A 12,413-nucleotide genomic window follows, 5' to 3' on the forward strand; every position below is an offset into this window, starting at 1 on the left:
CAGTGTGCCACGCAGCATTGCATGGTCTGGAAAAAGATTGGTAATTATTTATTTTACTGTGGACTTTGACCTCGTCAATTTTGTCTTTTTTCAACAATTGTCCCAAAAGGCCTTTCATTTCATTTTAGGATTTCTCTATTTCAATAAAAGACCCAGCAGTAAAACTCAGCTTGTCCTGAATCACCAACCATGCTTCCTCTTGTTCTATTTTTCTGGATCTGTCGTATTACAACAATCAGGAAAAACTCCTGTAAAGAAAAAAAAAATTAAACACTTCAATCTAAGGTCGACAATTTAGGTTAACAAGTCGTCTCTTATTTATTTTAGACATTTAATTTCAATTAGATTCGTTGAATAAATAAATTAAAATGCATACGCTCCATTTATAAACAATTTAATCCATTTATTAATTTTTTTACAAGTCATAAATAAATTAAAATGAGGCAAAGCAAGTTTACCTATGCAAGTCAGATATTGGGTCAGTGTCGGAGAATAAATATCAAGGCAAAGTAATTAAGTCTTCTTAATGGGACCCAGAGAGAGGACCGTACGTGGCTAGGCCGATCCCCTGCATTATTTCAATCACGGTCTGAGGTTGTAGCCCCAGCTTCATTTCGTTTAAGGCGCTCAATTTCTGAATCGTACCCAAGGTGATGCAGCCAGACAGGCGCTCACCAAAACGGGCGAACGTCCACGTTAGCCAGCTGTTGGTGGTGTAATAATATAAATGTATTTTTTTACATCCAAATAAATAGAAATCAAATGAAAAGAAAGCCTGGTTTGTTTGTTAGTTTAGTGTTTTTTCCCCTTAAAATACAATAATAATTTGATTATATAGCAATATAATAATTTTATATAATAACAGTTTACATTTCTTTAACGATTGTATAATATATTAGACATCAAAATGGGTGGTAGTGGACGTTTGGTGACTAAATCGGAAACGATAACAAATAATAACGGGCGTTATCTACGATCATAACGCGATTGCAGATAGACGGAGAGAGAGAGAATTGTCAGTCAGTCTGGAGCGGAACCGGAACAGAGCCGAAACTTGATTCATAGCGCGACACATGCCAAAACGGTTTTGACCCTGTGCAGAAGAAAGACTTGGTGTGCCTCTCAAAGACGCGTGCTCCGAGTGAGAGCGAAATGGAGGAGCAGAAGCAGCGAAGAGAGAGCAAATGCTTCGACGACGAGCATGACCTCTGCCTTCTTCTTGGTTCATCCTCCCATGGGCGACGCTGTTTAGGGTTTGGTTTCTCTCGTTATTCCACCACCGCGATAGCTTGCTTAGCCTTCTCCGCCTCTACTCTATCGCCGTCCCTTGGACATGCCTTTTTGGAACAGGAAGAGAATCCCCAGGAATAATCTTCTCTCGTCTTATTCTCCCTCCTCAGCCTCCGCACCCACCTCTCCGGGACGCACTGATGGCGGCGGCAGCGGCCTCGGCCTTCCTAAGGATCACCGCGTCCATTATTCCTCACGCCGCTGCCAACCGCAACCACGCCTTATCCGCCAGAACAATCTCCGCCGGCTCATGGAACACGAGCTCAATGCGTTGTGCCTGGACGCTGTGGAAGATGCATCGAGCTCCACGTCGGTATCGGGGTCGCTCAGCAACCACGTCGCCTCTGCCGCCGCCACGAGTTCCACTCCGGTATCCCGCTCCCGCTCCCCAAGCGAACTTTACAACGTCCCGGTGCGGTCTGCTTCGTCGCCGATTGTCTCGCCGCGACCGCTTCCACTTCCAGAGTCCGTTACTCGAGCTTCGCCGCCAAGAGAGTTGAGATCGGGACGGAACGTTTTTCTCTCTCCCGAAGAATCGGCGGGTGGGCCTCTGCCAAGGGATTTTAGCACGGTGGACGGGTTAGGCGGTGGAATTGATGCAGCTGCTGAGCCTACACCTCGTGATTCAGGATTAGGGAGGTATGTTTTATTTATTTATTGCCTTCTTGTTCTAGATGTTCAAAGAGAATTTGGAAACCACCTATTCATGGTCAACAATTATTTCTCTAATTGCTGATCATTTGGAGATTAAGTGAATTCGTGTGAAATCTGTTCTCAAGTAATTCGTCTCCATATTTATGGAGATCCTTGACATTCTTGTGAAACCAAAAAGAGAGATTGAGAGAGAGAGAAAATAAAAAACAAGGTTCTCGACATCTATAGTAGAGGGGATGGGTTTCATCTTATGGTCGCTTAAGCTGTTTCTCTATATATTGGCTGGATTATGCCCTTTCAACCACTAGCAAGGAAGTAATTCTCTTTCTCTCTCTATATATTTTTTGCTTTACTCAATTAATTAGTTTTAGTTTTTAAATTCAACTTCATCCTGTAGAGCACGGATGCATCAGATTACTTCCTGCACCTGAAGGAATAACTATGTGTGTTTGTTGATATAGAAAAGCATCTCTCTTGTTGTTCTATTTCATCAGCTGTATTTTTAGAGGGATGCCCGAGTTCTTTCTCTCGTCCTTGGGCAACTTATAATTTAATGCATAGGTACCATTTTAAACGCCCACACCAGCATAATAAAAGACAGCTGTTTGCCTGTTTCGACACTTTCATATAATTATTTCATGGATCCTTCTGGTTTTGTTACCTTTTTGTAGCATATTAATGATGGCTCATGTTATGTCATTGTTGCAGGTCATCTAAAGAACTAAATTCTACCGGAACAACAAGCAATGGCATCGCATTGAATATTCCGGCTAAAAGTGCTTTGACCGGTGATCTTTTAAGTCCTGCTGCTAGTCCTGTGCGTATCGCTAGGCGATCAAGTGGTGTAGCGTCTTTGGTTTCTACCTCCGTCAATGGCATTCCAGGGTTTCACGTCTTGTCAGAGCCAGAAATCCTTCAAAACAGTGTGTCTGCTTCCTCGTCTCAGGCTTCACCTAAGATAATGCAGAGCAATGAGAATTCTCCAGTATATGGTCTGGCAATTAAAAACTACAGGAGACCTAGAAATCATAGTGCCCCGGCATCCCCATTGCACAGAGCAATGCACTCGGACATCATGACTGCATGGCATGACAGGGGTGGAAATGTCAATGTCCACCCACTTCCTCTCCCTCCTGGTGCTTCATCAAAAATAGATGGTCCGGTAGTGGCAAGTCAATGGAGGAAAAGGAAACTGATTGGGAGTGGAACGTTTGGGAATGTATATGTAGCCACCAACAGGTAGATAGTCATATTTTATAGCTGAATTATGAAATGTCTTCTTGTTTCTTAATATAAAAGTTTGTTTACTATTTTAACAGTTACAATGGTGCATTATGTGCGATGAAAGAAGTTAATATAATCCCTGATGATTCCAGATCAGCTGAATGCTTGAAGCAGTTGGAACAGGTTAAATTCTTTAAATTATCCTGATTGTGGCAACTGAGTAATGTCAAATTATTCAATTTTGCAAAAATGGTTTTAGAAATTTCATTTTCAAATCTCACTGAAAAGTCACATCTAATTCACTTTCATGAAAGCAGTGCTGCAAACTTACTGGTTGTTTTGAGACCGTGTTCTCTATGTCACACTTGCGTGCATCATCCACAAAGCTGCAATGATCTCTTACGGGAAAAGAACAACCTCCAGCGCACTTGACTGACATTGAAAATTTCATATCTCGCCACTACTCAAAACCAAATACAAATAGAAAATCCTCTTCATTTCAGATTCTGTCCATCAAGCTCCAGATCTAACTTTTCCTCCTGCATGTTCTTCTCACTTTCTTCCCTTTTTTAGCACATCATTTTCTATCCTATTTTTGTTCCATATATGCGTCATTCCATCACCTAGTCTTCGGTGAAGATCTAAACAAGGAAAACGTCATGTTCTCATATAGCAGATCTATCCAACTTAGCATATCATTTTCTTCTCTCTGTGCTACAAACTTACTGGTACCCTTTGTTCTAAGTTATTCTTCCTTTGTTTTGACGCTTTGTCTCATCATTAGTTAATCTTTCTATTACTTATATAGATCACACTATTTCATGTTCTTTATGTGACAATTAAGCTTGTCCTATGTCTGGCAGGAAATCCAGTTCCTTAGTCAGTTTAAGCATCCGAATATTGTTCAGTACTATGGAAGTGAAATGGTGTGTATTTTTTGGTCATGCTGAAGCTTTAATATTTTCTTTCCTTTTTAACTTTATGTGTTATTCTGTTTCTTTTATGTAGATCCAGAATCAGCTTTACATTTATCTAGAATATGTTCATCCTGGTTCAGTTAATAAATATGTTCGGCAGTACTATGGAGTTCTGCCTGAACGCATAGTCCGCAGTTTTACTCATCATATCCTTAAAGGCTTGGCTTACTTGCATGATAAAAAAATCATGCACAGGTTAGTGTCTTCATAAAAAAGGGTCTCTGAGTTATATTGATGTTCTTTGTCATATGTTTATTTCATTAGTCTACTAACTGTTCGTACAATTGAATTTGAGCAACCAATTCATGTTATATGCTGAATTTATCCAAATCAAAGAGGTATATAACAAACTGTTAAATGTGTAGGGAAAAACAAAAAACACTAGAAAGGAAACATTTCAAGTTATAGAACAGAATCGTAACACACAGATTGGTCCTGCAGGGATATCAAAGGAGCAAATTTGCTTGTTGATGTGAATGGGGTTGTCAAACTAGCTGATTTTGGGATGGCAAAGCATGTAAGTGCCTGACAGCATTTAAAGTAAAAGGGCAAATCATCTTCTTCCATGGCTGTCTGCCTGATTTTTCATGAATTAGAATGCTGCTTGAGGAATTGTTTATAGTGGGAGAAATATTTTGTTTTTTTGTTAATAAGATAGTCATTACATGGCTATATTTGGACATGATAAAATGCTATAATTTGAACTACTACTGTGTGATTCAGACTGCACTAGTAGCTCTATCAATACTAACACCTTCAAAAGTTCCTTCAAACTGATACATAGATACTATTTATGTTTACCTTGTTACATAAAACTAAAAAGCTCTGATGAATTCTAGACTTCACAATAATGAAATGAAAGTATAATACTTTCGTGTAGGCAAAATGAAACTTTAGAAGTTAATGTTGCCCACAACCAATGATCCCTTTAACCTCAAACCAACACCGCTAACTATGTCATTAACCTCAAACCAGTATATTGCATTAATAAAGAAAGAGGAGAAAGAGAGAAAGGATAAAGAGAAACGTTAGGTGTTAATTTCTTGAGTAAGCTTCCCTCTGAAGAGACAATTACATCAATTGCAATTGAGTGAGGTAAAACAAAATTACTTGACGGTCCTGGAGGAAATTGATAGTTACTACAGAATTAACAGGATGGCATTTTAATATTTTACCTACATAAATAGTATTCTGGCATGTTATTAATCAGAATGCTGATTTTATTGATCAGTTGAATGGAGCAACGAATTGTCATTCAATGAAGGGATCAGCATTTTGGATGGCTCCAGAGGTACTTTTTTCTCTTTATTACAGCATCCATTTATTTGTTTGTAATTAATTGGTTGAATCCTTTTTCATTGGTACAATGAAATGCACCATTTCAATAAACCAAAATAAAGATGATAATTATGATTATTACTTAGTCTACTCTCATTGAACTGAATGATTACTGGACAGTGGAGTCTGGGAATGATGATGTGACGCTGATAGTTTTGGTATAGGAGTTCTTGGACATGGTAGTACTATATTCAACGAAAAGCTTCTGTCATTAGTTAATTTCTTCTTTAGGATATAAGGTCTCTCTGTGTTTTAGTCAAGGAATTTGACCATCCTTGCTCTCTTTAACCTTTTTTCCATGTTTACTCCATTATACTTATTGGAATGTTGCCTCCCATCGAGGGTTTCAGTCAGATTTCACTATATTGGAAAATTAGCATGTTTTCCAGTCAATGCAGCAACTGAGTATTAATTTGTAACTGACGTAGGATTAGAAAGTGTTTCCTGTGTGGCTGTCTGTAGTAGCCACTTTCTTTTTTTATTATGATTTTCAAGTTGGCGAGTTAGTTAATCAGCTTAAAAATTCCCTTCCCAAGGAGCCAGCAAGTTCTTTGAAAATTGAATAACACTATAATTTCTGCTGGAAGAATTTACAATCAAACCTACTGGACTATTCTGGCTTCAAAGAATTGCTTTCCTTATGCAAGTTTAAATTAATTATATTTTCAATTCATGTACATTGTTATTATGATGTAGATCTCAAATTACTTTTACATTGCAGATGTTGCAGGCCACAATGAACAAAAAAATTGTTTATGATGTTGCTGTTGACATCTGGAGTCTGGGTTGTACAATCATTGAGATGTTCACAGGAAATCACCCATGGAGTGGCCTACAGGAGGTTTTTATTCTTTTAAGGCTATGTTGTTGAGATCTTGCAGCTTTTCAGTTTAAGTTTCTAACTCCTAGTTGCATACCACTTTTTATACGAATTCATTATTTCCTATGTTGATATTGTGAAGGAGCTTATCCTTTCTGTTTTCAACTTTTCATTTACACTACCAGAATGTTAACTTCCAACATATGTGCACACTTTGGCGAAACTACCTCATTTCTTGAACTAGGCTTACTGAGGCAAAGCGAGTACATAGCTTTCTCGACTTATAGGAAGGATGCAATCTATATGATGGCAAACATTTTAATATTCCCCAACTATGGTAACACCATGTTTGTTAAAATGACTTTGGGGGTTGGCACATATTGAGTAGAGGTGATTAGTGGAGGATAACAGTCAATGCCTGTCTGGAATTAATTGCTCAATCATACATATATAAGAAAAAAACGATTAAATTGGTGAAGTAGCAACATATTCCAAGGAAAATGTACTTATTTGTGCTTGAAGGATTGATATGTTGTGGTTTTCTCTGAGTCTGTTCTTTTGACTTCAGCTTGGGAGTTTCTTGTGAAAAAGGACAAAATTATTTCAAACTGCTTTCCATGGTTTACTTGGCAACTTTTATTTCTATTACAATTTAGCATGTGAAATATTTAAAGCAATTCATAATTGTTTGATAGCTTTCTTAAAGAAATTCATCTCTCTTTTTCCATGCGGATCTGGGGTAAATTTATTTGTGATTGATACAGGCTCAAGCTATGTTTAATGTCTTGAATTATGATCCACCAATACCAGAGACTTTGTCCATGGAGGGCAAAGACTTCCTCCAGTGTTGTTTCAGGAGGAACCCTGCAGAGAGGCCAACTGCTAATAAGTTGCTTGAGCATCCTTTTGTAGAAAGATTCCAACATCACAGCCTTAATAGTCCTGTCCAGGCGATTACAGAGATTAGACCCAATGTATGTCTCAAACTTCCTCTTGTTACTTCTGAATTATGCTAGTTTTGTATTTTTAGATAAGCTGAAAAAAATGTGTTCTTTTCTATCACAGGATTATACTTTCAGTCCAAGCAATGGAGGCAAGCCAAAACGTTGCCTGTTTGTGAAAAGGAAGCCTACATCTATTATGTAAGCTCGTTATATGAGATCTTGACTTGGTTTCTTTTGGCTCCACATTTAAGTGCGACTTAACATTGTTTTATTAACAGTGATAACATTCAACTGCCATCTTATCCTGAGAATTTTGAGTCTGCTACATCCCATCTTTCAGCTCGTTTGATCCCCAAGCTTTTTTCTAGCTTGTCTCCTCGATCAAAATTCACTGCATCAAATGCAGCGGGCTCGTCAACACTTACTCAACATGGTGCTCTGTCAAGCGATGGAAAACATCAGCTGTATGTACAGCGCAGATTTGAGGGGAAAGATTATGCAACTTCGTTCTAAAATGGAGTCGCTATTTTCCATAAGATGTGTTTCAGAGACTAACAACTAAATAGCTATGATCACTCAACCATTGGGATCCTAATAATCTGTAAATATCTTCTTTTATATATATATATATATTTATATATATATATATTCTAAAATTCTACTAAATTTCTTTCTTTCTTTCTATTCACAATGAAACAATTTGTTGACAGATAATCCCGATGGGCCTGCTCAACCTTAAGCTATGCTATAGTGTGAGAGAGCTGATTGTAAATTGATGTTCTTGCATTACTGAACTTTGAAACTCTGTTCAAGTCCATCATTTAAATGCATCATGTATGATAGTGTGAACGATAAGTTAAAATGTCAGTTTAGATTTAGTCCTCGTTTGTATTTCATTGATGTCATATAATATAAGTTGCCTTTCTTATAAAAGCTTTTTACCCAACTAGTTAAGTTTCCTAAATATCTAAATCATATTTTCTATTTTTAAAATGCCCAAATCAGGTATCCTATAGTCATTTTTGTTAGAATTGGAGCGTAATAGAATACATATATTAAAATTAGATTTGTCCTTAAAATCATGGATCTCTTTGTGTTACATATAATTTAAAACAAAAATAACATAAAACATACTTTGAGTCCTCGATAGGTGTAAATAATATCATAGATTAATAAGAGTCCCATGTGCTCGAATTTTTGATTAATCATCATGATTATAACTATTTGAATTTTCTCTTCTTTGGATTAAATAAATCCATATTTGATGTTGATGTCGATTAGTTTCACATATTTTTGAATTAATTAATAATCTAATTAATTCTTATTCAGAAATAGTAAAATTGATTAATTTTAATATTCACTAAAATAATCAATCAGAGATAATGTTCATATTTATGTGCTAAGTGTGCGACCCTCTAGGTTTATACACGAAGACAGTGTAAATTCATAAACAGACTAAGATAATCATCTAGCAATAGTTTTTAGTCATCCAACATGATAAAATTAATATCAGTCATAAACTATAAATCACCATGAACTGATTATTATATAATGCAATCTCTTCATCTAAGCCTATATCCCAATTAATTCGGTACATTATGCATCATTACCAAATTAATTGTTTTACTTGACTTCCCAGATATAATAGACTCTTCTTGAATGATAAATCATTTCTCCCATAGCTCTGGATTTCGAGTCACTAATATCTCTATCAAGCGGCTAGAATGTTAACTCCTAATCCAAGAGAGCGATGAATCCTCTATTGATTCAATACTATTCTCTCTACGCTTTGTCATACATCTAACTACCGTATTAATCACAATCCGATTAAAGACTACTTTTAAAGGCGTCAAAGTGCATAACTCCACACATAGAATAAATGAAGGTCTCAAGTCAATAAATCAGTTACACTCGTTCATAAGAGGAATGATCAATGATACTTAATATATGATCTCCTCTTAAACAGGTCGTGTCTAATGTACCTCTAAACTCAAGACACCCCTAAGTATAACTTGAATATCCATCTCTCAGTTTATCTCGACCTAGTCATACTCAGCGTTGATTTAGATATCCATGTCCCCTCTAGATATCTATCTGGTAAAGGACTGTTTTCAGATTAATATATCTATTAATCTGTGGGATTTTATTATTAATTATATACATGCATAAAAGTAAATAATTAATGATAAATATTTGCCTTTATGAAATAATTATCCACAAAATACATAAGGAGTGTCTTAGCACATATGTGCACACACTAACAATCTTTCACTTGCACTATTGTCAAACACTATGGACTCTCAGTCCTAGGATCCTCATATGAGTCTCATGTTTTTGTAGAGGTAAGACCTTTGTGAGTGGATCTGTGATGTTCTCGCTAATATCTACTCTGCTAACCAACACATCGCCCCTCTGAACTATCTCTCTAAGGAAGTGATACTTCCTCAGTACATGTGTGGAACCGCCACATCAGCGGCCCCTTAGAGCCGGTCCCACGGATATGGAGGGAGATAAATGCAGGTACACAGCTGAAAGCGCATAGCCGGGACGCTAACCCCAGACAATGACACCCCGAGAATCGAACCCTGGACCTCTCGACCACGAAACCATGTGCCCCCAGCTATGCTACGCCCTGGGGATGATACTTCCTCAATACATGCTTGAATTATTGATGAGACCTTGACTCCTTTGCCTGTGCTATGATCGCATTATTGTCACAGTATAGCACAACTGGATCAACAATGCTAGGAACCACTTCAAGCTCCGCTATGAAGTTCTTTGTCCACATAGCTTCCTTTGCTGCCTCTGAAGCTGCTATGTACTCAGGCTCAATTGTTGAATTTGCAATTATCTCTTGCTTGGAACTCCTCTGGCAAATAGTTACACCATTCAAACAAAACACATATCATTGCTATGATTTTAGATCATCCTAATCTGTTTGAAAACTTGCATCAATATATCCTCTAACGACTAATTCCTTATCTCCTATGAAAACGAAGAATATGTTCTTTGTTCTTCTAAGATACTTGAGGATAGTCTTTACTGTAGTCAAATGACCTTCTCCAGGATCTAACTAATATCTACTTTTCATGCTTAATGCATACGAGATATCTGGTCGAGTACATATCATAACATACATTATGGACCCTATAGCTAAAGCATAAGGTATTTTGCCCATTCTACTTCTTTCCTCTTGTGTTTCTGGACACATAGCCTTGGAAAGATGTACACCATGTGACACTGGTAAATATCCTCTCTTAGAGTCCTGCATATCTAATCTATTCAGCATTTTGTCAATGTATGTACCTTGACTCAACCCTAGTAACCTGCTTTACCTATCTTAGTATATTCTAATACCTAAAACATAGGTTGCATCCCCAAGATCTTTCATTAAAAAACACTTTCCCAACCAAGTCTTGGTAGATTCTAGATTAGGGATGTCATTGCCTATAAGAAGTATATCATCAAATGGTCGTGCTTATGCTCATGTGTATGTTTATGCTATGTATGCTCAAGCTCACGCCTATGCTCTTATGCTCACGTTTATGTTCTTGTATGTTTATGTTTATGCCTAGGCATGTTTATGCTCATGTCTATGATCTTATGCTCACAATTATGTGTATGTCCTTGCATGCAATATGGTTATCTTCATGTTTTAGTACGCATGTGTAAGTAAAATACATTACTATGAATAAAATACATTACTATGAATAAAGATTTAGTTAAGTTAGAATTCCCCACTTGGACACCTGGATATAGGAACTAATTAATGCATAATATGATTTGAATATGTTGAGTTTATCGACTCACAGATTTTAACTATTTCAAGTAATGAGACGAATAAGGCAGGACGTATTAACTAATGAGCAAGCTCAGGACAATGGCAATATATATATAGGAACGTTTCAATATTTGTAATTTTTTTAAAAATAAACATATTTTTTAAAAGATCTATTTATATTTTTAAAAATCATTGTTCTCAATATATTAGACTAAATTGATATTTGAGAATATAAATATAATTAGGAGAACTAAATGAACACAAAATCAGATTTCATATCATTCCGAGCTCTCTAGGTCATTAAACCAATTTTGATCGAGTTTCATGTGTTTGTCTAGTTCTCCTGATTATATCCTTACTCTCAAATATCAATTTGACCTAATATATTATAAGTAATGATTTTTTTAACACAAATTAAATTTTTTAGATACATTCGTGTTAAAAAATCATTGTTCACAATATATTATGTCAAATTGATGTTTGAGGAAATAAATATAATTAGGAGATCTAGATGAACACATGACTTGGTTTTATAAAATTCTGAGCTCTCTAAGTCTATCAGGTTTTAGTCAAAATCGATTGATGGACTTAGAGATCTCGGAATTACATGAAATCAAGTCTTATTTATCTAGTTCTCTTGATTATATTTATAATCTCAAATATTAATTTGGTATAATATATTGAGAATATTAATTTTTTTTAACATGAATTAGATTTTTTGGACACATTTATGTTAAAAACAATCATCCCTCGCCAAATTGATATTTGAGAGCAAGAACATAATCAGTTCATGCCATTCTAAGCTCTCTAAATTTATCAATCAATTTTGAATGAGTTTTAATCCAAATCGGCTAATATTAAAATGTATGTGTTTGTCTAATTCTCCTAATTATATTCATATCCTCAATCATCAATTTAACATAATATAATAAGAGAAATAATTTTTTCAATACGAATAGCTCTTTAAAACAAAATTATTTATTTTTAAAAAAATGCATCTGACGACTGCTAAACTGTAGTAATCTACTAGGGTAAATGAGAGGGGTAAAATATGTCTAAGATACGCGATTAGCTCATTTTAAAAGGTAAATATGTGATTTGAATATATAGGAAACTTAGCTAGTAAAAAAAAAAAAAGAACTGCCAACAATTATTAGCTCCTGGGCTTACGTACACTGAATTAGCAATCCAAAAGAAGTCATCAATGATGCATTTTACGTCAAGCTGGTCAGATCTGATTCATCATCAGCAAAGTTTTGAGCTCTCCTGGTAAGGCAACACTTCCTATGATGAACCTGCAACTCAAGTTAGGAAACAAAAGAATCCGAGACGACGGTGTTGGCAACAAATTCAGCTGCTCTTTTAATTTTCATGAGACCAACAAA

General features: G+C 36.1%; 1 protein-coding gene across 2 annotated transcripts; it reads left to right on the forward strand.

Annotated features, from left to right (window-relative positions):
• Positions 1-1,082: 1,082 nt before the first annotated feature.
• On the forward strand, positions 1,083-8,125 carry LOC122014871 (mitogen-activated protein kinase kinase kinase 5-like). 2 transcript variants are annotated; one of them, XR_006120783.1, is made up of 12 exons: positions 1,083-1,929; positions 2,653-3,183; positions 3,264-3,351; positions 4,032-4,094; positions 4,177-4,340; positions 4,587-4,662; positions 5,377-5,436; positions 6,205-6,324; positions 7,068-7,277; positions 7,369-7,445; positions 7,526-7,848; positions 7,958-8,125. XR_006120783.1 is itself a non-coding variant. In XM_042571361.1 (11 exons), exons 1-11 carry the CDS (start codon positions 1,334-1,336, stop codon positions 7,758-7,760), a joined length of 2,220 nt encoding a protein of 739 aa, XP_042427295.1. In that variant the 5' UTR covers positions 1,083-1,333; the 3' UTR covers positions 7,761-8,125. The 2 variants fall into 2 exon arrangements, 1 of the variants encoding a protein (XP_042427295.1); XM_042571361.1 differs by having other exon boundaries at positions 7,526-8,125.
• Positions 8,126-12,413: the final 4,288 nt, after the last annotated feature.

The sequence above is a fragment of the Zingiber officinale genome, chromosome 8B (assembly GCF_018446385.1).
Source record: "Zingiber officinale cultivar Zhangliang chromosome 8B, Zo_v1.1, whole genome shotgun sequence".
Lineage (NCBI taxonomy): Eukaryota > Viridiplantae > Streptophyta > Magnoliopsida > Zingiberales > Zingiberaceae > Zingiber > Zingiber officinale.